At 35.0% G+C, this 25,478-nt stretch overlaps 1 protein-coding gene across 1 annotated transcript in view; it reads left to right on the forward strand.

Annotated features, from left to right (window-relative positions):
- The window catches only part of CNTNAP5 (contactin associated protein family member 5), an 845,810-nt gene extending 822,774 nt beyond the window's left edge, over window positions 1-23,036 (forward strand). Inside the window, exons 21-23 of the mRNA XM_044669143.1 lie at window positions 6,901-7,172; window positions 19,734-19,805; window positions 22,840-23,036. Of these exons, the coding sequence (XP_044525078.1) occupies window positions 6,901-7,172; window positions 19,734-19,805; window positions 22,840-23,036 (541 nt within the window). The remainder of the gene's footprint in view (window positions 1-6,900; window positions 7,173-19,733; window positions 19,806-22,839) is intronic.
- The last annotated feature ends 2,442 nt before the right edge of the window (window positions 23,037-25,478 follow it).

Below are 25,478 nucleotides of genomic sequence, written 5' to 3' on the forward strand. Positions count from 1 at the left end.
GAAACCCCATCCCCGAGTATATATATGTATGTATAATATGGGCCTTTAACATACTATTTTTTAAAAGTGACTAAGAAACTGCCCCCACCCTTTTTATCTATTCCCATGGGAAGAAGTTTAGGAGTGACCTAATTCCTATGAGAGAAATCTCAAAACTTACAGGTTATAATATTGACTATATTTCCCAATTAATGTTTCAAAGAGTGTTTTCAGCTTAAATTGTTGTAATCTGATAAATCCTCGGACAGCCCTAAAACCCTGACTCAACTAAAAACTATAAACCTAAGGGAATATTCTTAGAAACATCAAAAGTGCTGGGAAAGGAATGAGGAGGATAGAAGGAGGGTAGAATAAGATACAGATGATGGGAAAGTAGAGATAGCATTGTGTTGGATACCTATAAAAATCTGAGTGAACCCATGTATCAATGCCCACTGTTTTCTGAGACCTCAAACTATGGAGCCTCTCTCTCTCTCTCTCTCTCTCTCTCTCTCTCTCTCTCTCTCTCTCTCTCTCTCTCTCTCTCTCTCCTTCTTTCTCTCTCTCTCTCCCAAACCTACCCCTTGTGAGTAATACTGGCTATGCCCTGTCAAGTACTCCCTCACCTTTATTCCCCCTCCTTGTGAGAATACTGGCCCTAGCCACACCCCACACCCCATTCTGAGGACACTTGTCTAGACCCAGGTAGCCTTCCTCACTCTATGCCCCCATGCCTCTGAATAAAGTCACATGAACTCTGCCAGCATTGTCTCCTGTCTCTTCATTAGAGTGGTTTTGGGGGTATGAGGCCCCCAGAATTTTATTCCACACATAGCCCAAACCCCTGTTTTTCAAAAGAGGAAATTGACATCCAGAGAGATTAAATAACTTGACCAATATTTCATGGGTCATAAGAATTAACATTCAGAAACTTATCCAAGTACTCTCATTCCAAATGTGTGATGGTATTAGAATATGTAGCTAATTTCAAGGTTCCCCAATTATATCTAATTGTCATGGAGTACAACCCTGTTTTCCTAGACCTAGATGGAGTGGTCAGTAGACAAGTAGAAAAGATACTTGACACTTTTCAATTTCAATTTCAAGACATAAGCAACTCAGTTAAGCTTCTTCTCTGGTCTGACTGAGGTTAATTTGGTTTCAGTAAAGAATCTCACATTCTAATTCTGACTGGCACTAACTGCTATTTGGCCTTGGTTAAATGACTGTACTTTTGAGAGCTACAATTTCACTTCATATTTTTGTAACTAGTTCAGGTCACACAACCTCTCTTTACTTCTCTTTTCTTATCTGTAAAATGTGAAATAAGCCTTTATCAGCTGAGGTCCTTTCCAGCTATGATCCTATAACCTTAATATTGAGAGTCTTAGACTAAGTGATTTCTAAATTTCTTCAAGGTCTACTATTCTAGTATTTTATGATTTCATGATCAAAATCTGATTTTTTTATTTAAAGCTAGTCTCTTTATCTTTTATTGTTTATATTAAGCCACTACTTTCAAAGAGTCAAATAATATATTGGGTTAAAGGATATCTCAGATTAGAGAACAGGATCATATCTTTACCAGGGGAAATAAACAAAATAAAATGAAACAAAACCACCTAAAATAATTATTTGAAATGATCAGTGGAAGGGAAGGCTTTAAAATTAAGGAAGATCCAGAAATATTTCTTATGGAAGATGGAACTTCAGCTAAGACTTGAAGGAAACCAGGGAAGTTAAAAGACAGAAATGAAAAAATGGAGAGAGTTCTAGGCATGGGAGCATTCTATATAAGCACTCTGAGTTGAGAGAAAGAGTGTTGTGTGCATGAAAAACAGACAGGAGGCCTGTATTACTAGATCACAATGTATGCAGATACTGCAAGGGATTAGGGGACTGAAAAATCAAGAAGGAATCTTGATTCCAGATTAAAAAGAGTTTTAAATTAAAGAGAAGATTTTATATTTGATCACAAAGGTAATAAAAGACCACTGGATTTTAATGAATGTGAGAAGGGGTAACAGTCTCAAACTTATGCTTAAAGACAATCATTTTGACTGCTAAGGTTAGGACATACTGGAATGGAGAAATACTTGAGGAAGGAAAACTAATCAGCAGGATATTGTAATAATTCAGGGATGAAGTAGACGAACTGAAGGGTGAGAGATGAGAATCTATAGATAGACAGAGAGCTATACATATACAAATATGCATATAGTTATACATTTTATACACACAAGAAATAAACATGTATATACAAGAAATGATACCAAAGTAGAAACAAGAGACTTTGAAAACTGATTTGATATGTTGGGGAGATTGGGAAAAGGGGAAAGAGGGAGGAAAACACTTAAGTTTTGACCCTGGGTTATATAGAAAGTATAGTATTACACCAAACAGTAATACAAATGTTTGAAATAATGGAAGATTTGGGACATGGGAAGGATACTTTGTTCAATTTTGAATGTACTGAGTTAAAAATGTCTATGTAAATCTTAACTTGAGATTTCTAAAAGGCAGTCAAAGTTCTTTGTGATAAACATGTTAAACTTGATATTTTTTACCCTAAATTGCTTATGCAATTGATTCTTGAGCTGTTGAAAGAAAGACATGATGAAGGTGCTATTTAATGAAGATTAATCTAGTTCTATATTTGTAATTTAAATGTTCAAAGAATAATTTATAATGAAGATCTGGGAATTGGACAAAATAAATATTTTCAAATGGACACAGGCTTAAAACAATGGTCTGTAATACATTAATAATAATTCTTTGCAGAAGTCAGATCACACAGTTAAACTATTAGAGATATTTAAAATAAAGACTAAAAATAATTAAATAGACATTTGTTGAGTTTCCAAGGTGACTCAAAATACTATCTATAGCTAACTGGTATGAGGATATTCATTAAGTCTAGATCTTGGTTACAGACTTGAAATTTGGAAATTCTGAAGTAAAAAAGAAAAATTCTGGGAGAAAGTTATCCTTAACTGACTGTCTTTAAACAAAAGCTGGTTGATCACCCCTTGGATATATTATAAAAGAAATCCTTTCAGGCATATGCTGGGTTAGTTGCACCTTGAATTATCTTTTACTTCAAACACACTCTGGAACTGTAGACCAGTAGATATAAGAAAAGTTAGAATTATTTTTGATAGCTATATGGGGCTTCTCATGGTGATATACATAAATTGAATAGGAATTGTTGTCAGCAGTTCCTCTGGAGAAGAGAAATAAAGACAGACAGTCCTTGGAATAGCTTGATTGGGTTTGTATCCTCACAATGACAAGCACCATATGAATAGCTAGCTTCACTGTCAAGCATATCAATGATATTCATTCATAAGCTCAATGTATAGAACAAAGCAACAAATGCTTTTTCCAACTTCTTATGGATATAATGCATTTGTAACTTTAGAATTTGAATGAAGAAATTAGGAAATCCCTTGTGACTCAGTGGAACTAGTAACTGAATGAATAATAGGAAGCAGTTATTTTTAACATTCTTTCATCTCCTTAATATTCCACAAACCATCTTTTTTTTCAATTGTAGATAAAAGGATGCTAGTCTCCTTTGAGATTTTCTTTGGGCCCTCCATTTTTCCACTGCCTTGCCTACCCCTTCAATGTAACAGAAATCAAAACCACAGAAATCTCATGTGGGCTTGTCCTTCTATCATCTAAGAATGTGCCCATCTAAGAATTTATTACACTATAGTCTCATACTGAGAGTATTTCCACAACCCAGGGATTCTCTTGTTTTCTTAGTTTCTTTTCAATAACTCCTGGAGATTTCAATCAACATTATACATCTAGGATAAACATACTTCCCTGGAGATATGACTCTATTCAAAACATCTCTCTCTTGAAAAATAAAATGTCATTTTTGGCACTTCTCCAATTTATCTATGTGCCTATTCTTGGTTTGTGAAGCTTGGCTTTGTGACAATTACAATAACAATGCTCTCTAAAGACTCCAAATCATCATAGACTTCTTTCCAACAGAATTCTGGGAATGAGTTCTTGTGTTATGGAGTCATAACCTTAAGGCATAGATAGATTTAAGTATCATTTGTTGGTACTTCTCAAATCCTAAAATTTTAAAAATCTTATCTCTTTTTTTCTCTTCAATCCATCCAATGAACAAATAATCAAAAGCCCTACCCCTTAGTGTTTTTTTAACATCTACAAGAGAAAAAATAACAATGACAATAACAAAAACTTTATGAAATGTGGCATGCTGTGTGGATCTACCTAGTTAAAAGGCAATAAACAATAAATGGTTCTCTCTTTTCTGAAGTCTGGAATAAAATATAAACTTATAGAGTCCAGTCCTTCTTTCTAGGATTATTGCACTTTCATTCATATATCTACTCCTTTTTCTGGACAAGCTGTTTATTATTTCATATACTGAGAATTCCATCCCTCATGTCTCATTTCCCATTTCTGTGCTTTTGAAGAAAATAGTTTCCCCCCATCCCTGTGAACCTCTCCTGATATGTATTAGTTGCTAGTAACATTTTCTCACTTTGTATTTACTTTATATTTAATCTTTAATATACTTTAACCCTAAAAGAATCTACTTTTCTTTTGGGATGTCATGATCTGGTTCCTAGATTTTCAAAAGAGTTCATAATAACAGCAGCTTTAACAAATCCGTTAATTTATTCAACAAGCATTCATTTATTAAGCACATACTAATTGCTAGGCTATGTACTAGGCAAGAGGCTCAAACTACCTTCTTAAAAAGCACAGAAATTATATGTTATAATTCTCCTAAGAGATTAGATTTTGGGGATTAGAAAAGGAAAGAGAAGAATGAAATATTTGGAAGAGATGGTGGTATACATGACCAAGATAAGCCAACAAACATTTGCTAGTTGTTTACTATATACCTAACACTTTCAGGATTTTTCATTCTAATGGGATACAGAAAAATGGCTGATTGGGGCTTTTCCTCAAAATGACGGATTCAATAGAAACTCATCAGTGGATAAATGCAGGTGCAGGGATAAAATGAGAAGACAGCTCTATCCTGGCGAAGGACTTCATAGAATAAAAGAATATATGGTCTGGGTGCTTCTTCTTTAATGTAAAAACTGCTAGATCCTGTGCAATTCTGATTATGATTCCACAAATTTTTAACTTCTTTTCCCTGTCTGCTTGAGGCATATTCTCCTTGTCTTGTGGCCTGATCTCCTCAATATTCCCTAACTCAGTTACCCAGTCTGAGACCTCTCTGCATCCTTCCTCAAAATGATTTGGAGAGGAATTCAAATTCAATAAAGGGATAAGGGGATGGAGAGCAAAGTCTCCAGTTTTAAGGGAGATGCATTTCGTTAAAATTTAGTGTTTGGGGTATTGTTGATTCCTTTTCCACTTAATTTACTTTCACAATGAAATTTACTTCAGTATAGCATTTGATTTTAAGAATTAACTCTAAATGAGATTCTTTTTGGATATAACATTGACTCCCTTATTGTCCAGAAAAGAGGTTAAAATTTAGTTAGTGAGTTTGTATCAAGAGAGAAAGTCAGAAGGTAAAAAGATAACCAGTAAATAGTCTTTATGTCTGTTTCTTTATTCCATTATTCCTAACCAAATTTTTCAATTATTCTTGATGTGACTAGCAAAAGTTAATGTATATCATAACAAGATTATCTGGTGCTAATCTATGATTTTCTTAAGTGGAGGAAGGGAAAGCAAAAGGAAAGGGAAGGAAGGAGAAAGGAATAAGTGTTTACATTATGCCTACTGCATGCCAGGCACTATATACAAAATACTTTAAAATATTATCTCATTTGATCTTCACAAAAGCCCTGGAAGGTAGATAATATTGTTTTCCTCATTTTACTGCTGAGAGAGCTGAGTTTAAGTGACTTGCCAAGGTTCACAGAGTTAATAGGTTTCTGAAACCAGATTTGAACTTAGTTCTCCCTGACTCCAGATGTGAAAACTCAATACAGGTAACTTTTAGGGGAAGAAACTCCCTATACCACAACTAGCAGGCTCATTTTGGACAATTTATAGTTGTAGAGAGATGCCTAAAACATTGATAGGTTTATGACTTGCCTAGGATCACATAGTCAAAATATCTTGAATGGGACTTGAACTCATATCTTCTTGGTCTTCAAATAAGTTTGTTATCCACTACTACATGCTTTTTTATTAATAAAAAGAAATACAAATTTTAAGTCTGTACTCAATAGGGTTCACCTTGCTTTATGCATTTGTTTCAAACAACTTAGTTACCCAATTGTCCGTAATTAAAATTAATACATTTTTGAGGGAGGCTCATAGTCTATAATCAATGGATCTGATGAAAATCCTCAGTGGATTCAACCTTGTTCTCATATTTCCAAACATCCAAAGATATACTGAGATTTGATCAGCAAGAATTTTAAGGTCACTAGCTCATTAACATTCAGGTCCTCAGGCAGAGGCAAATGCAACTAATGGAATAATAGTAAATTAAAAAATAAAAATTAAGAGTAGGAAAAAATCATTAAAAAGCTTTTGAGGGACTGCTATATAACATATTCTCCTAAGGTTCATGTCAGTTTATCTATTTTTTTTTAAATGTCAGTGACTTGTTAAATTATTATGATCTGTATGATAGAATTTTGTATATGACTTCCAGACAACGTAGCTGAATTATTCAAACAATAAAGAAGCCTAGAGTTAAGATATAGTTATACTACTAGTGAAATCTTAAACCAGAAAAAAACATCTCTTGAATCAAGTGACAGGAATATGAAATCTGTATCTTTTAATGCAAAGAAGCACAAGGCAATTTTAGACAAGAAGTGTTGATGCATAGGGGAAAATATGGAAGTGTATTTTCATCAGTAAGATGAAAAATTTGCTTCTCCACTGGAAAAGCTAATGTAATTTTATAATCTAAAATTTTACACAAAGACATAGGAGAAGGGGAAAAGAAAACAACTTTCTGACTGTGCTTCATGTTGCAGATAGCCTGGGACTAGATGCTGAAGTCTCCAAAGTGAACACCGTTGGGTTTGTTGGATGCCTGTCATCAGTCCAGTATAACCACATAGCACCACTGAAGGCAGCTTTGCGCCATCCCAGCATCGCCCCTGTCACTGTGAAAGGTGTTTTGGTGGAGGCTAACTGCAGATCTGTAATGGAATCAGACATAAACACAGTGACAACAGTGTACTCTTCATCAGGTATGTCTCAGCAGTGAAAAACAGATCTATAAATAGATCTAAGATTCCGGCTTTTTAATTTATTTTCTTGCATAGTATTTATATCCTCTACATTCCCTAGATCAGAAAATCACAGATTTAAGGCAGGATGAAACTGTATAGGTCATTTAGCCCAACAACACCATTGAACATATTAGGAAACTGAGGAACAAGACTGTGGCATGACTTGTCTAACATCACATAAACAAGAATTAACTAAGGCAAAATATCAACCCAGGTCCTTTGATTCTAAATCTAGAGCACTCTTTCAACAATAATACACTGTCTCAATACACTACCGAGTGATCACTGATACTACTCATGGTAAAACAAAACTAAGAAAAGGTTAAATCGTACTCAATATATTTTTCTAGATGAAATACAGCACAATAGAAAGAAAGTTGATCTCAGTCAGGAAGACTTGAAGTTCAATTTCCACTTCTGACACATAGTAGTTATGGCATTCTGGGCTAGTAATTAAACCTCACATTTCCTAGGCAACTCTCTAAGACTGAGTTTCAGAGAAGATACTAGTCTAAATCAATAGAGATTTCTCAACAGGATCTCCTTATGTCAGTTCAATCATAATCCTGGTTTAAATGTATACATATATATATGTATATGTATATATATGTTTCAAATATTGTAAATGTTCACAGTTAAAAAAACAAATTCATTTATATTTAAGAAATAAATGTGTTCTCTGGTAGAAAAAAAATAATCTGCCCAGAATAATTAATTTCCAAAGGATTTCAGACAATTAAAGATACCTTGTGTTCATGTTAGTATATATCTATATTCCTTTTATACACATATTACATATATAGACATACACACAAGTCCCTAATATGCAGTTGGGATGAAGTCTAAAGATAAATATTAAATGTTACATAGCAAATAGTGGTTCTCAAATCCTTACTTTTCACAGAATGAAAATGATGGGGATTAATATAGATATATAAATGGACAGACAGACAGACAGACAGACAGAGATAGTGAGAAAGAGAAAGAGAGAGAGAAAGATTGAGAGAGAGCTGGATGGACAGATGGACAAAGGGACAGATGGATGGATGGATGGCTGGGTGGATGAGTAGATGAGTATATAGATAGGTAGATATTTAGATATTTAGATAGATGGATGAGTGGATGGATGGACAAATGGATGGATGGATGAATGAGTAGATAGATAGATATGTAGGTAGGTAGATAGAGAGATAGATAAATATCTTCCTCTATTTGTCTGCCTCCAGGCATATCACAGCTAACCCTGGTGAATCATCCATATTTTATAAACTCTCAGACTTATAAACTCCACATTTTTACTCATACTACGCCCTCAGAGATAAATAGAAAACTTTTAAAATTTATTTGGGGAAGTATTTGTCTTATTCTAACTATTCCACTTACCAAGAAATAACAAGTTTGATTGGATCTTAATTTCAAGGAATTCTGAGATGTACTAGCCTTTTTACAGTAAAGTAGTCATTTAGTGTATCTATTCCATGCCAATTCTTTGATAATTCAAAGTTGCTGAAAAGTTACTGTCCTGCCTTGGTCTATAAGAATATACTCACCAACAGTTCAGTCCACTGATAAAATCACCTGTCTAGGAAGATGTATGGGGGAAATCCATTTACAATGTGAAATGAATAGCAGTGTGATGTAATGGAACATCTATTGTAACAAAAGTGAAAATTCAACATTTAAGTACTTACTATGTGCCTGACTATGCTAGATGTCTGAGATACAGAGCCAAAGGAGCCCTGAATTGTAATCCTGGCTCTGTCATTATAATTCTTCATGACCCTGGGCAAGTAACTGAATCCTCCTAGGCCTCAGCTCCTGACTAGTTAAATAAGGATTATCCTACATGCCCTACCTATTGTGAGATTTACTCTGATTTCTTCACTCTCCCTCATCCCCACCCCTAATACATCAGTCAGTTGCCAAATCTTGTCAGTTTCTATCCTCACAGCATCTCATGCTTCTATAACCACTTCATTCACACAGCTAGCATCCTATTTCCTTCTGTCCATGAAGCATGCTATTTTTTCACAAATGGAATAGTTCGAACAAAACCAATAACTCCGCAGAAAAAGTTTTAAAGTTTTTCCTTTCTTTTTTCTGAAGGAGCTAGGATAACTAAAAATGTAGTTGATAAGTTTGAAAGTTTCTAAAATAGTGCAGATTTGCAGGGTTAATTATGATATGCCTGATGGCAGAAGATAGATGGAGGAAAACATTTCTATGTATCTATAAGGACATTAATTTTTAACCCCCATTATTTTCACTATCTCTTGTTTAGACTATTATAATAGCCCCCAGTTGGTCTCTTTGCCTCCAGTAACACCATTCTTTGATTTATCTTCTACACAGCTTTCAAAATAATTTTCACAACAATAATATATGATGATCAACTGTGAATGACTTAACTATTACCAACAAGACAACAATCCAGGACAACTCCAAGAGACTTAAAAAAAAAAAAAAAAAAGATACCTATTACCATAGAAAGAACAGTCCTAATGCAAATTGAAACACACCATTCTTTCTTTTATTTCCTTTATGAATTTTTCTTTAGTGAAAGCAATATGTCTTCTTTCACAACATGATAAACATGGAAATATGTATTATATGCTAATATATGTACAACCCATACCATATTACATCTCTTCTTGGGGAGGGGGGAGAAGTATGAAAGAGAAAGATAGAGAAAAGATGGATTGCAAAATATCAATAAATCATTTTGAAAAATTATATTGACATGTAATCTGGAAAAATATATTAGAAAAAATTAATCTTTATAATATACAAGTCTAATCATGTCCCTCTCTTGCTCAAAAATATTCTTTTCCCAACCCTGAACCACAATGTCTACAGGAAGCAAAATGTGCTGCTTACCCTAGTATTTAGAAGCCTCCATAGAGAGCCTCTCATTTGTCTTTCCAGATTCATTACTTATTATACTCCCTTTATTTACTAAGTTATAGTGTACTAGCCATTCCCCAAGCTCAATGATGAAACATATATATATATATATATATATATATATTTCTGCAAGTCAGTTTCCATGCCAAGAAGATTGTGTCTTCATGGTTCTCAAAGCATATTTCTATATTGTTTGAGTATGACATTGCTCAGAATGTGTGTGTATGTGTGTGTGTGTGTGTGTGTGTGTGTGTGTGCGCGTTTCATCATCCCAGTTCTCAGATTTTCAGATTTGATATCAGGTTACTTTCTCCAAAATCAATGGATATTGAAATTCTGGACATGGCAATATTTCCTCTCTGACTCAAACTGGAATTCTTTATAACATAATACAGTGGAAAAGGTGTTGAATTAGTAGTCATAGGACTTGAATTCAAATTCTAACACTTGTGAATAAAACCTGAGTGGCTTTAGACAATTTTCCCTATTCCCCATTGACCACAGTTTCCTTATCTCTAAAATGGAGGTGCAGGGGCAGCTGGGTGGCTCAGTGGATTGAGAAGCAGGCTTAGAGATGGGAAGTCCTGGATTCAAATCTGAGCTCAGACACTTCTTAGCAGTGTGATCCTGGGCAAGTCACTTAACCACCTTTGTCTAGGCCTTGTGTCCAGAAATCTGAGATTACATACTATTTCATACACTTATTAACTATATGCCTCAGTATCTCCAATTATAAAATGAGGACAATAATACAGTCTACTCCAAAGGGTTGGATTGTGGAACAAATGAGATAACATTAGTATAATATTCAGCATGGTTCCTGGCACACAGAAGACACTATAAAAATTCTAGTTATTTATAATATAACCACAATGATGATGACCTCAATGATTATGATGATAATTCTAATGCTGATTAGTGCCATTCTCTATGGATATTATCATTATTCATATAAAAAATTCTCACAAGTGCTATTTTCAGGCAGAAAAAATATGGAGGCAATCACATCTTATTTTGTACTCTTATTCATTTATTCTAAAATAAATATTTCTAATTGTTATTATTTTTCTTAGAAGTGAAGAAAGGGAGTACTGGACTTTATCCCATTTTCAGCATATAGAATTCCCAGGTTAGGAATATTCCCTATAGTTGCATAGAGATTATCAGGTTAAAAATTTTGTATTCAGAAGAATTTCCTGGAGCACAGAGAGGGCAAGGGTCTTGCCTTTGGTAGAACAGAGATTACCTATAATAGCCAGACCTTGAATTTACATCTTCCTAACCCCAAGGCCAGGTCAAGATCAACTGGAGCATGCTGTCTTTTAGTCACTATCATTCCTAGTTAAAACTTAAATATTGTTAGCATTGAAATGATACAACTTGTAAAAATATCTTACCCTACAGAGCCTTAAGTAAATGACATGTTAATAATATATGCCTATTGTCTCTATCATGCCTGCTTTATTGTATTCATGTGTAATATGTAGTATTAGTCATCTTTTCTCATTATTTAGTTCATATGACTATTGTCTATTAACAATCATTTATTAATTGCATATTATATACCATTGACTATAGTAGATATTAGCAAAATAAGTAGGCAACCACTTCTCACAAGGGGCTTACATTCTGTTGTGAGAGACAAGGACATAATCACTTACAGCAAAATTCCTAAAGTGAGTAAAGGTAAAGTAATTAAAAACAAGGTAGATTCTGAAAGAAGGCACTAATAATTGGGAAAATCAAGAAAGGCTTCATACAGAAGACATGCATGATCCATGTTTTAAAGTCATGAATTCCATGAAGTAATGAGGGTAAATAAGGAATTTAACAATTCTGAGGTTCTGGAATCTGTGAGGCAGGAAAGATGTAAGTAACTTCAACAGAGTTAAGGAAGATTTAAAAAGATGAAAATTTGAATACTGAATTTGATAGTTTGAGGATTTTATATATACATATATATTATGGTTATCATTATTATTCTACTTTACTAGTAGGAAAATAGAGCTCAAAGGGGTTAAATAATATATCATCAACTCATTTTATACATATGCTGACAGTTTCTAATCTTTACAAATTTACATATTAGTGGAATAAGGCCCAGGAGGCAGGGATTTGAGATAGTATTATTCCTCTTGCAACTATGAGGAAACTGAAGATGATTATGGTTAAGACAATGTTCTTATTAACAGAATGTATGTTCCATTTAATATAATATTATCAGAACTTGATTAAGATGTCAGTATCTTCTAAAGCAGGAGTCAGCAACCTTTTTGGCCATGAGAGCCATAAACGCCACATTTTTTAAAATGTAATTTCGTGAGAGCCGTACAGTGCTCACAGTGTGGCTCCTGTAACAGCGCCTGAAAAAAAATTGACTTTATGGCTTCTGCAGAAAGAGCCATACGTTGCCGACCCCTGTTCTAAAGTGAACTTACGGTAGCATATGGAAAAGAATTGAATAGGATGGTGAAGAATGGATGGGTCATCATCTGTTTATATTGTCAAAGGGAACATTTGCATAAATTTAAAAAATCTCTTGGTTTATTGGAAGTGTCATATCCTTTTGTGTATTAGTGTGGAGCACAGTAGCCACCAAATAATAAATGTTTGTTTATTGATTAGAGTATTTAAGTGAAATCTCTAAATGCAATATATTAACTGCATAGGAATAGAGCTAGGACCTGGGCCTGTGATTTTATTGATAGACGCATAACTTAGGCTACAAAACCGTTACCTCCTCTGGAACTTATAGTCTAAGAGAGTTGTCTAGAATTCAGATAGTTAATCAATTCACCAACTATCACATAACCACTAAATGTCAGAGGCAAGACTTAAATCCAAGTCTTCTCTTTTTACTCTATCATCCTATCTCTTATTATATAGTCTATGCAACAAAATTATTTACAAGCTTTAAAGTAAGAAAGAATGGCCAAATTATTTCAAGTTAGACTCAATATAAGTCCCAATATGGCAAAAGCATAGGGTAAGTCCCTTAGATTTCATTTTAACCAAATTTAAAATACACCCTTACCTACATACATGTAAATATGAAGACATATGGATGTAAATGAGCATGCATTTGTGTATATACATATAACACAAAATTGTGATTTACAGTTTAGGTAAATATGAATTTATATACTATAATAGCACTGGCATTGGTCTAATTGGTTTGAAAGCCACTGAGGGTCATGTCCTGGGATAGCTAAGGAAAAGGATCCCTTGGAGGCTACTTAGTCTTCAGTTCCTGGTTGTGAAGAGATCAGAAGGTTTTCATGAAATGAGGTGGTTTACTCCACACAGACATAAGATATAGGGATTGACCTCAGTGTCATAACTCTTCATTAAGCTATAGTCACCATCTAATAACATTCCTGCCTTAGCTTTCCAAGTGTTATGGAAGCCACTGACCTTGCATTTATTATCTAGACGAATGTCACACCAAATTAAATCCTACTATTACTACCTTGACATGAAGGAAGGATAAAATTCGATGGTTAACTTCAATGACTGGCAGTTTACCAGAAGTCATAACATTTAGAAAAAATTTAGACCAGTCAGCTGGCCAGAATTCTAATTTCATCTTCACCGCTAGTCAACTTTTTGATGTTCTTACTTCATAGGATTAGTACAAAAATAAAATAAATAAAAAAGTGGAAAGAAAGAAAGCATGGCATGAACACAAGATATTAATCTTAACTTTCTATCACTAGGTCTTTTCTTCATATAGCAATGGTCTTTGTCTTTCCTGCAGTCCCAATGATTTTTTTAAAATATCAGAATTATTGTTCATTGCAGCTGACCTATATTGATAAGATAAAATAATTAGATTTTGTGCTTTGATGATGAGTTTTTGATGAATTTGTGCTTCCTTTGGCATAGAAATTCTGCCTAAAGGCTACATCTGCCTCATTTTCTCTGCCTGGGGCTTCTGCCAGTTGCTCCATAGTGGGTCCTGGAAACTTTTTGAGTCTAGGAGCCAGGGACTGGACACTATGTTCCTCCTGGCTAAGGAAAAGTTAATCAGGGTCCATTACTAGTCAGCAGGAAGCCAGGTCTCTCATTAAAGCAGGAATTCCTTTAACTCTAAGACATTATATTGCTTTTGCCCTTCTCCAAATTTCACAGTTGTCTCAAAATGAGCAGCCTGGAATAAGGCATAATTAACATTTTCCTAGACTCATCTACCCATTAGTTCTGAACATAAGATGGGGGAGAACTGAGGATTATTGGAAGAGAAGAAACAATTTTGGTTCCTTTTTATGTGAAAATGTTGAGCAGGACTAGCTTACATTTACAAATCTGGTCAAGTTGGAATTTGTATGTAGGCCAGAATTATAGTGTTAATGCTCAAAGAGACCATTAAAGAGTGAATTTAGTCCATGTCCTTCATTTTGCTGAGACTCACTAAGGTTATATTATTGTATGTCACTTGGTAACAGTCCTATACTAAATTACTCAAAGAGCCAGAACAGAAAAATGTCCAGTACTCTATGCACTGTGGTACAATTTTAAATTATTTCATTTTCTTCCTAGAAATTCCTTTTAAACTAAAACGATTGATTCCTCCTTTTATTTAAACAAGTTGTATGTATTTACTTTTTAAAAAGTATTCATATATCCATCCATCCATTCATTTATCTATTTATGTATTTATTTAGGGAAATAGGAAGTGATGGTGGTGAAAGCAGTGTCATGATACAGAAGAAAGCTAATTATAGCTTAACTTTCTGAAAAGGGATGGGAACTGTTAACTAGTTTCAAATGATTTCTTAAGTCCTTGTCTATCTCAAAGATCTCATATTCTATGATTTTATGTTTATTCTATTGAATTTCTTCTCAACAAACAGAGAGGAGGGTGTTGTAAAGATCAAGGGGAAGCTTGGACAAATGATTTTTTTGATAGTTTTTATAAAGTTGAATTGGAATCATTAAAACGACTAAGAAGGGCTCAGATAAGCAGAATGAGTTGAAGTATGTCAAATAATTTGCTTTAAAATGTCTGGTTTTGATAATTTTAAGTGAATAAAATATTAAATGAATGACGCTTCTTTGAAACACAAGTCCTTCATTAGATAGTTAATATACTTTAGCATAATTATAACCTTCTCCCTTTTATACTACATTGCCTTCCATCTTTTGCTCCCTACCTTACTATTTATGCCATTACAATACAGAGGGGAAGAAGATCTGAGGGAGGGATGATGAATGGGGCAATAAACTATTGCCTTGTATTCTATCAACTGTGGAATATAGATTGAGCACCCGTTGTTTGCAAGGCAATATGTTAAAAGTTGCAAAGAACAGAAAAGAATAAAATAACATCCCTAATCTCAAGAAAGCAAATACAAGAAAAGTTAAATAATAATATTAAATGGATAATACATAAATAAATGTTAAGGAACAGTTAAATAAATAATTATATAAGAAATGCAATAGAATCATGCATCATTAATTACTAGAATTTAAGACATCTGAAGTCTGCAAAAGGAGAGATCACTAAGCATCTGAATCTTCAGGAAAACCTTCAATAAAAATATTTTAAAGAATATCATGTAGGTGCAGCTGGGTGATTCAGTGGATTGAAAGACAGGCCTACAGATAGGAGGTCCTAGGTTCAAATCTGGTCTTAGATATTTCCTAGCTGTGTGGCCCTGGGCAAGTCACTTAACTCCCAATTCCTAGCCCTTACCACTCTTCTGCCTTTGTCCAGAAAACCTGTTTTTCCCTGGGGAAAAGTAGAAATCAGAAATGAGCCTTCCTGTGAAGGTCAAAATAACATTCACATGAGAAAATGACTCCTTACAGCTGCCTCACAGTCCAGGATAAGATACACAGTGGAAAGTCCCATGCTACTAACTTTGAAACGATAAAAGTCGCTTTAAGGCTATGACTCAGTAATGAACATTATTTTCTTTGTTTCTTGAACACTAAAAAACTACATTATAATTTTAGTTAGGGGCAGCTTTCACTAGGAAAGTTGTCCTGGCCAGTAGGTACATTTATTAATCAATAGATTAATAAATAAATATTGGTTCCACTAATTTGAACTTCTAGGTGTTTGGTCTTGTTTTATGAGGTGACCTACTTCACAGTATTGTTTCTAAGATGTAAGGTAAGGTTTGTTGTTTTTTTTTTTAAGAATATCATGTAAAGTTAATCTTATATCTTTCTTGGACAGGTAGTGAAAACATAGTTCAAGAGAATATTCTATAATTTACTTAGATTTCATCGAAATATTTAACAAAATCTCTCCTACTTGTCAATAAGATTAAAATATAGATTTGACAGCAGAATTTTTAGTTATGTGGAAAATTGATTGAATGGCTAAATCCACTTAAAAAGAAGCTTCATTTGTCATACCTTGTGTATTTTCTGCCTGATGCTGTTTTATTTGATATGTTTCATTAATGACAGATAAAAACATAAATGACCTATGTAACCAAATTTGCAGATCATGTAAAGTTAGGAAAGAGAGTTAATACACTGACATGATGGGCTAAAATTATAGACTGAATGTAATCAAATTAATTAAATTTAATTTGGGTAAATATTATCTTTTACTTCATAGATTTTAAAAATCATTTTTATAATTATAATAGGAATATATGACTACATAGCAGTTCTCTTGTAACAATGACATTTTTAAACATTTATTAATATTTATTCTTTGGAAAAGTTAACATGGTTACATAATTCATGCTCTTACTTTCTCCTTCACCCCCCAAGTTGTTCACCCCCTCTCCCCATGGCTGATGCGTATTTCCACTAGTTTTAACATGTGTCATTGATCAAGACCTATTTCCAAATTGTTGATATTTGCATTGGTGTGGTAGTTTCGGGTCTACATCCACAATCATGTCTGCCTTAACCCATGTGTTCAAGTAGTTGCTTTTCTTCTATGTTTACACTCCTGTAGTTCTTCCTCTGAATGTGGGTAGCATTCTTTTCCATAAGTCCCTCAGAATTGTCCTGGGTCATTGTATTGCTGCTAGAACAGAAGTCCATTACATTCTATTTTACCACAGTGTATTGGTCTCTGTGTACAATCTTCTTCTGGCTCTGCTCCTTTCACTCTGCATCAATTCCTGGAGGTCCTTCCAGTTCACATGGAATTCCTCCAGTTTATTATTCCTTTGAGCACAATAGTATTCCATCACCAGCATATACCACAATTTGTTCAGCCATTCCCCAATTGAAGGGCATACTCTCATTTTCGTACAAGTCTGTTTATCTATGATCTCTTTGGGGTACAAACCCAAAAATGGCATGGCTGGATCAAAGGGCAGGCATTCTTTTATAGCCCTTTGAGCGTGATTCCAAATTGCCAGCCAGAATAGTTGGAACAATTCACAACTCCACTACCAGTGGATTAATTTTGCCACATCCCCTCCAGTATTCATTACTCTCCCCTTCTTTCATTTTAGCCAATCTGCTAGGTGTGATGTGATACCTCAGAGTTGTTTTGATTTGCATTTCTCTAATTATTAGAGATTTAGAAGACTTTCTCATGTGATTATTGATTCTTTTGATTTCTTTATCTGAAAATTTCCTATTCATGCCTCTTGCCCATTTATAGAGAGCCAGCTCTATATGGTAGGGGTCCTGAGTGGCGTATGGTTTCGGATTGAAAAGACAGGAAACAGAAAATGAGAATAACCAGACTAATTGTTTAGCCCATGGCATATCCAACCTCATGGAGTTTGGGGTTTATTTTATACTGGTTTCAAACAAAGAACACAGAGAAAGAGTCACAGCTGTGAAGGGGTTACAAATCATACACAACCCATTAAAGTCTAAAAAATAGAGAGATAGGTACAAGGGCAAGGGCCAAATTCCAACCACCAATTAGTAGGGGGTTAATTCTGGGAGAAGAAATATATTTCATGGAGATTTTTACTAATTGAGTCCTGACTTCCTGATTTACAGAATTGGACCTGGTCAGATAAAGTCTGGACTAGATTGTCCAGCTCCAGCCTTATCTAAGTAATATTTTTTAAGGTTCAGGCTTCCTAATTATCAAGGAGAAAAATGGTGAACTCAGTAGCTGCTGGTCTGCTAAGGACTCAAAGCTTTCCAATAAGAATATTAAGAAAAGGTGGGGATCTGAAAATGAGTCAAAAGAGGAGCCTTAGATTTTTACCTTAGATGGCCCATTCTGTCTGCATCTGACATGCAGTGCAGAAAAATCATGCACATAGTTTTACTTGCCGATGATTTTGTAATGGGATCCAGATAAATTATCTATTACTGACTCTATGTCTCTAAATGACTCCTAATAGCTTCCTGGAGGGGTTAAGTTGTTTTTGGATTAACCTACCTGCTGGTACCAGAGCTTTTCAGGGCTCAGGTGACCAGGACCAAACAAAAAGACTACCTCAGCCTGGATTGGTCACGTAGGGAATCCAGATAACAGGCCCTAATTTTGATCCTGTTTCTCCAATGGCTCTCTACACCCATTTATCAATTGGGGAATGGCTTGAATTTTTTATACAATTGGTTTAACTCCTTGTATATTCGAGTAATTAGACCCCTGTCAGAGTTTTTTGTTATAAAGATTTTTTCCAAAATAAATGCACATAAATCATGAATAACAATGACATTTAAAATAACTCATTTGACTTGGGGACAATATTAAGATAAGTATCATGTCCAGGACTAGAGAAGTAATCATTTAACTCTTTGCTCATTAGACTAGACCCCTAGTATTTATTTTAATGTCTAGGTTCTACATTTTAAGAATTCTTTAATAAGCTGAAAGTTCTAGTTCATTTTCCAGAGACACCTAAGTAGAATAGTATAGAGTCTCATATTCATGGCATATGGAGATTAGGAATTGGAGTTTAACCTGGAAGAAAAAAAAAAGATTTACAACAAATAAAATAGTTCTCTTCCTGTATTGGAAGTAATGTAATAGCCTATTTGTTTTGCCAAAATTGTAAGGCAAAACTATAACAGTAGAAGGAACTTATAGAGGGGCAAACACAAAGAAAAAAGATTAATATAAGAGATGCATGATATTAAAAGAAAAAAAAGCTCCCTAAAATTTAGAACTATTAGAAAGTGGAAGAAGTAACTTGATATGTTCCATTTTCGTACTGTTGTCCACATAAAGGTGGGAATGACCATTCATCAGATAAATTCTAGAGAGAATCCATTTCCAAGCATGTTTTGACTACATGATCTCTGTCATTCCATGCAAGTTTGAGATTTCATAATACAGTGACATTACTTCTTGTTATAAAAGTTTTGCTTTTGGTGTTTTCAGTCTTACTAGACAGGAACTCACAACAATTTAGAAATTTTAATTTCGCTTTCATTGTTTTCTGTTTGTGTTTGTCAGGGATTGTACAATTTTTTTAATACCTCTGTTAAAATTGAGTGATAGCATCATGAAGAGAGTGCACTAATTAATGTGATATTTACCTAAGCAGACTATTTGTTTATTTTTCCTATCCCTTTCCTGAGCCAGACACACATTGGAGAATAACAGGACTAAATGCACATGGAAATCATTTCCAGTGTTTGGAGAAGCTTTAGGTATTCAAAATGAGGGATTTGAACTGAACTGTTTTGTTTTTGTTTTTTGTTTTTTGTTTTGATGCATTGCAGATCCTTTTGGGAAGACAGATGAACGGGAACCTCTCACCAATGCAGTTAGGAGTGATTCGGCTGTCATTGGAGGTAATCCATTTCTCATCACTGGAAGCAACAAACAAGAAAATCAGGCAGATAAAAAGGGATATGGGCTCTTGAAAGTTAGAAAAAGGTTTCACTTAATGTTCTCCTTTTTGAGTACTCTTTCAAGTATGCTTGCCTTTGCACAGGCAGAAGTGGAAACGTCTTAGGCTGCACAGACAGAAATCCCATGTGCATGATGGAGAATGAACAAAGGAACCCCTCTCCCCTACTATTGACAGATCTACCAGATCATGGTCCATGCCTCATCCATCCTGCAGATGGGCACAAAGACAACAGCTGGAGTGTTTAATCTAGAGAGGCAGCCTGTAACCTGTTCTCATCCAGTTGTCAATTTTCCTAAAGCAAAAAACAAAGCAAACTCATAAAGCTGCACACAGGGAAGGATCCATGTTGAAGCAGACAGATGGGTGAAGCTACATTTCTCTCGGGTTTTTTCAACCAAGTGCTTTTGGTTAGATCTAATGAGGAGGGTGAAGCCCACAGGACTTCAGTTTCAAATCTAGCAGAACATATGGCTATAGAGCTAAAAATGTACAACTGCTCTATCTAAATAAACATTTGTTTTTATGTTTTTTCTTTCCTTTATTTTTTTCTCTCTCTTCCATTCTCACTTTCTTTCTCTTCCTCTCTCACTCCAATTGTGTCCTTCTCTTATCATCTCTTCCGCCTCTTCTCTTTATCCTATCTTGTCTTTTCTGTTCCCTGGAGTGCTTCAATTTTTCCATGTAAATCTTATAGCATAAAATGACTCTTTTATTTTTGTTTCCACAAGAGGTCTTGGAAATTAAGTTCTTTAACACCAGAGAATCTTAATCTTAAAAATGGACCCCTGCTTTTGACTGGATTAGAATAATTGGTCTATGCTAAATGGTATCTCTCATTCTTAAAAGGCTATCAGAGGGTGATCCACATGATCTTTCAGGGGGAATACTCTTTAACTGCAGTATGAATGATATTTTTCTGGTTATTGTTCTACACACTGGGAAAAATTCGTTTCCCAGTGGTGGAGTGGGGAACATTCTGTTCCATGTAAGATTCTCTGCATGACTCAAGTTGTATAGTAAATCTAGGACTGGAAAGCAATCACCAGGTTATGTTAAATGTAGCTTTTCACTAACCACATTTATCCATGTGATATGTACTCAGATAGGCTGATGCTGGTGTTCCAAAGTGAAGGCTGTTGTTCAATCCCTTAAACTAAGCTGCAGACTTATGTATAGATCTCAATAGCCCATATATTACAGGCAGATGGTTGGTGTACAAAAATGCAGTGCCTCTTGTTTCTTCAGTTCCATACCCTATTGCCTAAACATCTAAAAGCCCATTTATCATTCACCTCATCTCTCAAATTTCTTTACTAGGTTTATTGAAAGAACCTAATCTTCTGATTTAGTAAATGCAAAGTGCCAACCTCTGGAAAAGTCACACATTAATTGCTTTATATACTACTCTTTAAGACTCTTTATACCATAGATGTTTGGGCCTCTAGAAGATGTTTTTCAGTGAAAAGAATAAAATTTTAATGGATCTGAATATGAGTTTTTCAGCTGAATTATAATCAAGTGCTAATAGTCCAGAAATAATTTTGTTATTGTCATGTAGTTTTTTTCTTATCAGAGATATAGAACTTAATGAGTTAATTGATCTAATCTAACATGATTTAGAATGAAGATCACTCTATTTGGGCTAACCATCACATTAGAATTGGATGGCAGTCTCCAAAATGTGCCCTACTAGTTCTTAACTCAAAATTCTAGAATAGTCCTAAGAGGCTATAGTTTTTAAAACTTTGGCTCATGAACTCTCAACTTTTCTCCCAATTCTGATTAATTAATTGATATTGATTAGCTTTTCAAAGGGATATTTATTGAAAGATTGTAGGAAGGGTATAAATAACAAAGCATCCCACACTAGCCTTGTGTTATTCCCTCTGCATACATCTGGTTCCTGGACACAATGAGTTCTCTCCTTTTAGAATGAAATTGGTCATATTTAGATGAAGATGAGTGTCATATGATAGACCAACACTGTTCCTCTCAACCTTGGAACCATAATCCAAAACTATCTATGGGCAATTAGATTGCCTGTAAGAGCCAACTGTACCCAGTTTCAACAAAGCATTCCTCGTAATCTCTTTCTGACCAGTTTTCCAACCCTCTTACTATTTATGGGCTGAGAGTTCCTGAAGCTGCTGCTACAAACTTGACTCCAGACACCTTGACACCTGTAACAGAGACCTCTCCTGATAACCTCTTCAGTTTTCTCAAGCCAGAAAAATATCTCACTCTGACCTTCTGTTGACTCTGCTGCTCCAAAATTTGATTTGAGATGTTATTTTTAAGTTGTTTGGACAAAAATGTTGGGAGAGTTCAGCAAGATAGCTGCCCCTAATCTACAATCTTAATATCCAACAATGTCTTCTTATTGCCTACTAAATTAAGTTAAAATACCTGATCCTGCTATCCAAGACACTTTAAGCTCTACCCTTATCAAATTTTTCCTAGCCTTTCCCCCATAACTCCCTTATAGATAAAGAGGAAACTGGCTTACCATTGATTTTCTAAGGACTCTCTTTAGTTTTCCCACCTCTTTGAATTTATTTGACTTTAATGATTTCATCTCCCATCCCCATGTCCATTGGCTAATGTCCTATCAATCTTTAGAGGCTATGCCAAATGCATACTTCATGAAACTGTCCTTGATCTCTCAGCTGGATTGTCATATGATGAGGAGCCAGGAAGGAGCTAAGATATGATTGAATTATGTTTTTAGAGCTAAAAGTGTCTGCAGAGGGCGTCTAATACAAGTTATTTTTTAGACAGACAAACTAAGGCCCAGAAGGATTTAAATGATTTGCCTGTGGTCACAAAGGTACAAAGCAGCAAAGCTTCTCCTAGAATCCAAGTCCTTTGATGACAAATTCTCTTTCTATTGCCTTGTGACCCTCTAAACTCTCTACTTTATGGATTAGGTGTGGTTTTTTTTCTCATGTTTTTTCTCTTCTGCTTCTTCCTAGGTGTAATAGCAGTGGTTATATTCATCATTTTCTGCATCATTGGTATCATGACTCGATTCCTTTACCAACATAAACACTCACATCGAACTAACCAGATGAAGGAGAAAGAATACCCAGAAAATTTGGAAAATTCCTTTAGAAATGACATTGACTTGCAAAACACAGTAAGCGAGTGTAAAAGGGAGTATTTCATCTAATGGACTAAATGGTACCCACGAATTCTTTCCCCCCCTTTCTGTTTTCTAAATCCTCCTTCTTTATTTTCCTTTATATTTTGAGAAGACCCTACTCTAACCCTCACCCCAATCCCAAGAGACTCCCAACAACTATTATACCACCTCCTCTGCACAAGCCTGTCCTGGTGACAACGACCACTCAAGAGACCTGCTATACTACTTTAGACCGAATAAGAGCCACATATGAGCATGGTTACCTATTGACTTTTTTTTTCTATTCCCACAGTTTTTAAAGTACTTTGTTATGTTCCACAGCTACTCAGTCTCACAGATCTGCATTTACACTATGTGGTTAGCAATACTGGGGTACATTTATAAACCTCTTCCTGACCCCCATGCTTCCATTTGTGGAATACAGAGGAGAGAAAAATTCTGGATTCCTGATTCATTTCAGTGGCATCTCAAAAGGTCCAAGAGAGATTTTTGTTGTTGTAGTAGTTAATTTATCATAGGCAGCTCCTTCCTCAACCCTCTCTACTTTTTACTATAACTTTTAGACTCTGAGATTTTGCAAATATAGGATTACTGATAGTAGCAACAGGTACAAATAAATTAACGTACGCCTCACTCAACACCGCCTTATGAGGTCAATCATTTAGAACAGCATACAATAGCATAATCTAGGTGAAGCATGAAGAAAATAGTAGTTTGAAATTAAAGGAGAAAAAAGTAAAAGGAAGCTGCTAAAATGAGATTTTTCTGTATCTTCACTGATGCCTCTTTCATTTTTATATGATATGTTAGCTGGCGTGTCAGAGGTCCAATATGTGATGGCATAAGAAAATTCAGGTAAATTTTCTTAAATACTCAGCATCATGAAGCAGTGAATACCTTAATTGCATAACATGAAGAACTGCATGAAAGAAAATCAATACTAAGGACTGGAGTATAGCGAGGGTTAAATTGCATTAACCATTTTGAGTAGATAGATTCAATCCCATTCAAAATGTCCACTTATTCTGACCACTTTCGAAATGCTGTTTGTAATTAGATGAGTTGGTTATGCTGACCTCCTGGGGGAAGTACAGACTGGAAATCGTGCTAATTTAGAGGTTTTCATAGGAATACAAAACTACATATCCCTTAAAAATATGTTGTCCCTTCTTTGTCCCAAAGTCCCAAAGAGAGATCTGTTTGTAATCCAGGCGTTTGCACTCTCCTTGGTATCTCTTCTGATTCGTTTTGGTTTTGTATTGAGCACATTAAAGGAACACATATAACCTTTTGTCCTTTGGCCAACATGGAGAAAAGGAAAGCAGGGAGAGGGGGGAACCTCACTACCAAATACCGAAGGAATGATTCACAGATGTGAATGCCACTTGCTGATTCTGTTTACAAGACAAACTCGATTTTGAAAACAATTACCGCTTTGCTGCTTCTAGGCCCTGACAGTTAGCAGACGCTCCATCTTGTTCTCAGTGTTTATATTGCATTTGATTATTTAACGCTCCCTTTGCGTGACAGGACTCCCAATGTTGAGCTCATTAGTTCCATTCATTTCAGATTTCTCTTTGCTTTGGGTGGCTAAAACGATAGGAAAACGATCTGTCTTACATTCGGGTTTCTCTGCTTGGGGACCTTACACTAACGACCATGATTGTTCCTTCTTTTCTAATGTCTGTAGACTCCTCTGTCACCTCCTTGTTTTCACTTGTCTTTGTCCTAGTAAATTCCTTTTAAGTGATCCTAATAAGGATGCCATGTTTCTTTCCCTTCATGAACTTAATTGACTTTAATAAACAGAAAGTTATTTTAATTTCACTTCTCCCAATCCAACAACCCCCACAGACTGTCAGTTTTGAATTTTCTAATTCTAAAAAGGTAGCATAAATCAGCCTTCCGCTATGTCACATACTCTTCCTGAAATAAAAGTCACAATAAAGAGGAAGAAGTCTAGCCTGAAGCATCTCTAATAATGAAATGGAAAGAAAAGGGAGTGTGTGAGTAATAAAGCTGAATTTCTTCATTATTCAAGCTTCTAGAAGAGGAAGCTTTTGGGTTTTTTTTTTGTTTGTTTTAAATTTTTGCTGACAAGGCTCAGATGAAATTATATGTGCGTGTGGATATATATATATATATATATATTATATATATATATATGTGTATACACATATATATATAAAAGTCTCACAAAGGCCAGAGTGGAACAATTTGGTTTTCTCCCCTACTTCTGTATGTACTTAGGGAGCGATAGAGGCTGCATGGCTGTATCACTAGCACAAATATCCTTGAGCATATACATACATACTGATGCACCTGCATACACTTACCATATTTTACTTCATGTCTGCTCTGGTTTAAAAAGAGGTTGGTGCATAGAGGGCTCTCACTGTGTCACTTATTCTAGGTGAGACTCGGAAGAAAATCAAGTTTGTTGGCCGAGTAATTGCAAGCTCGTTGATG

The sequence above is a fragment of the Gracilinanus agilis genome, chromosome 3 (genome assembly GCF_016433145.1).
Source record: "Gracilinanus agilis isolate LMUSP501 chromosome 3, AgileGrace, whole genome shotgun sequence".
Lineage (NCBI taxonomy): Eukaryota > Metazoa > Chordata > Mammalia > Didelphimorphia > Didelphidae > Gracilinanus > Gracilinanus agilis.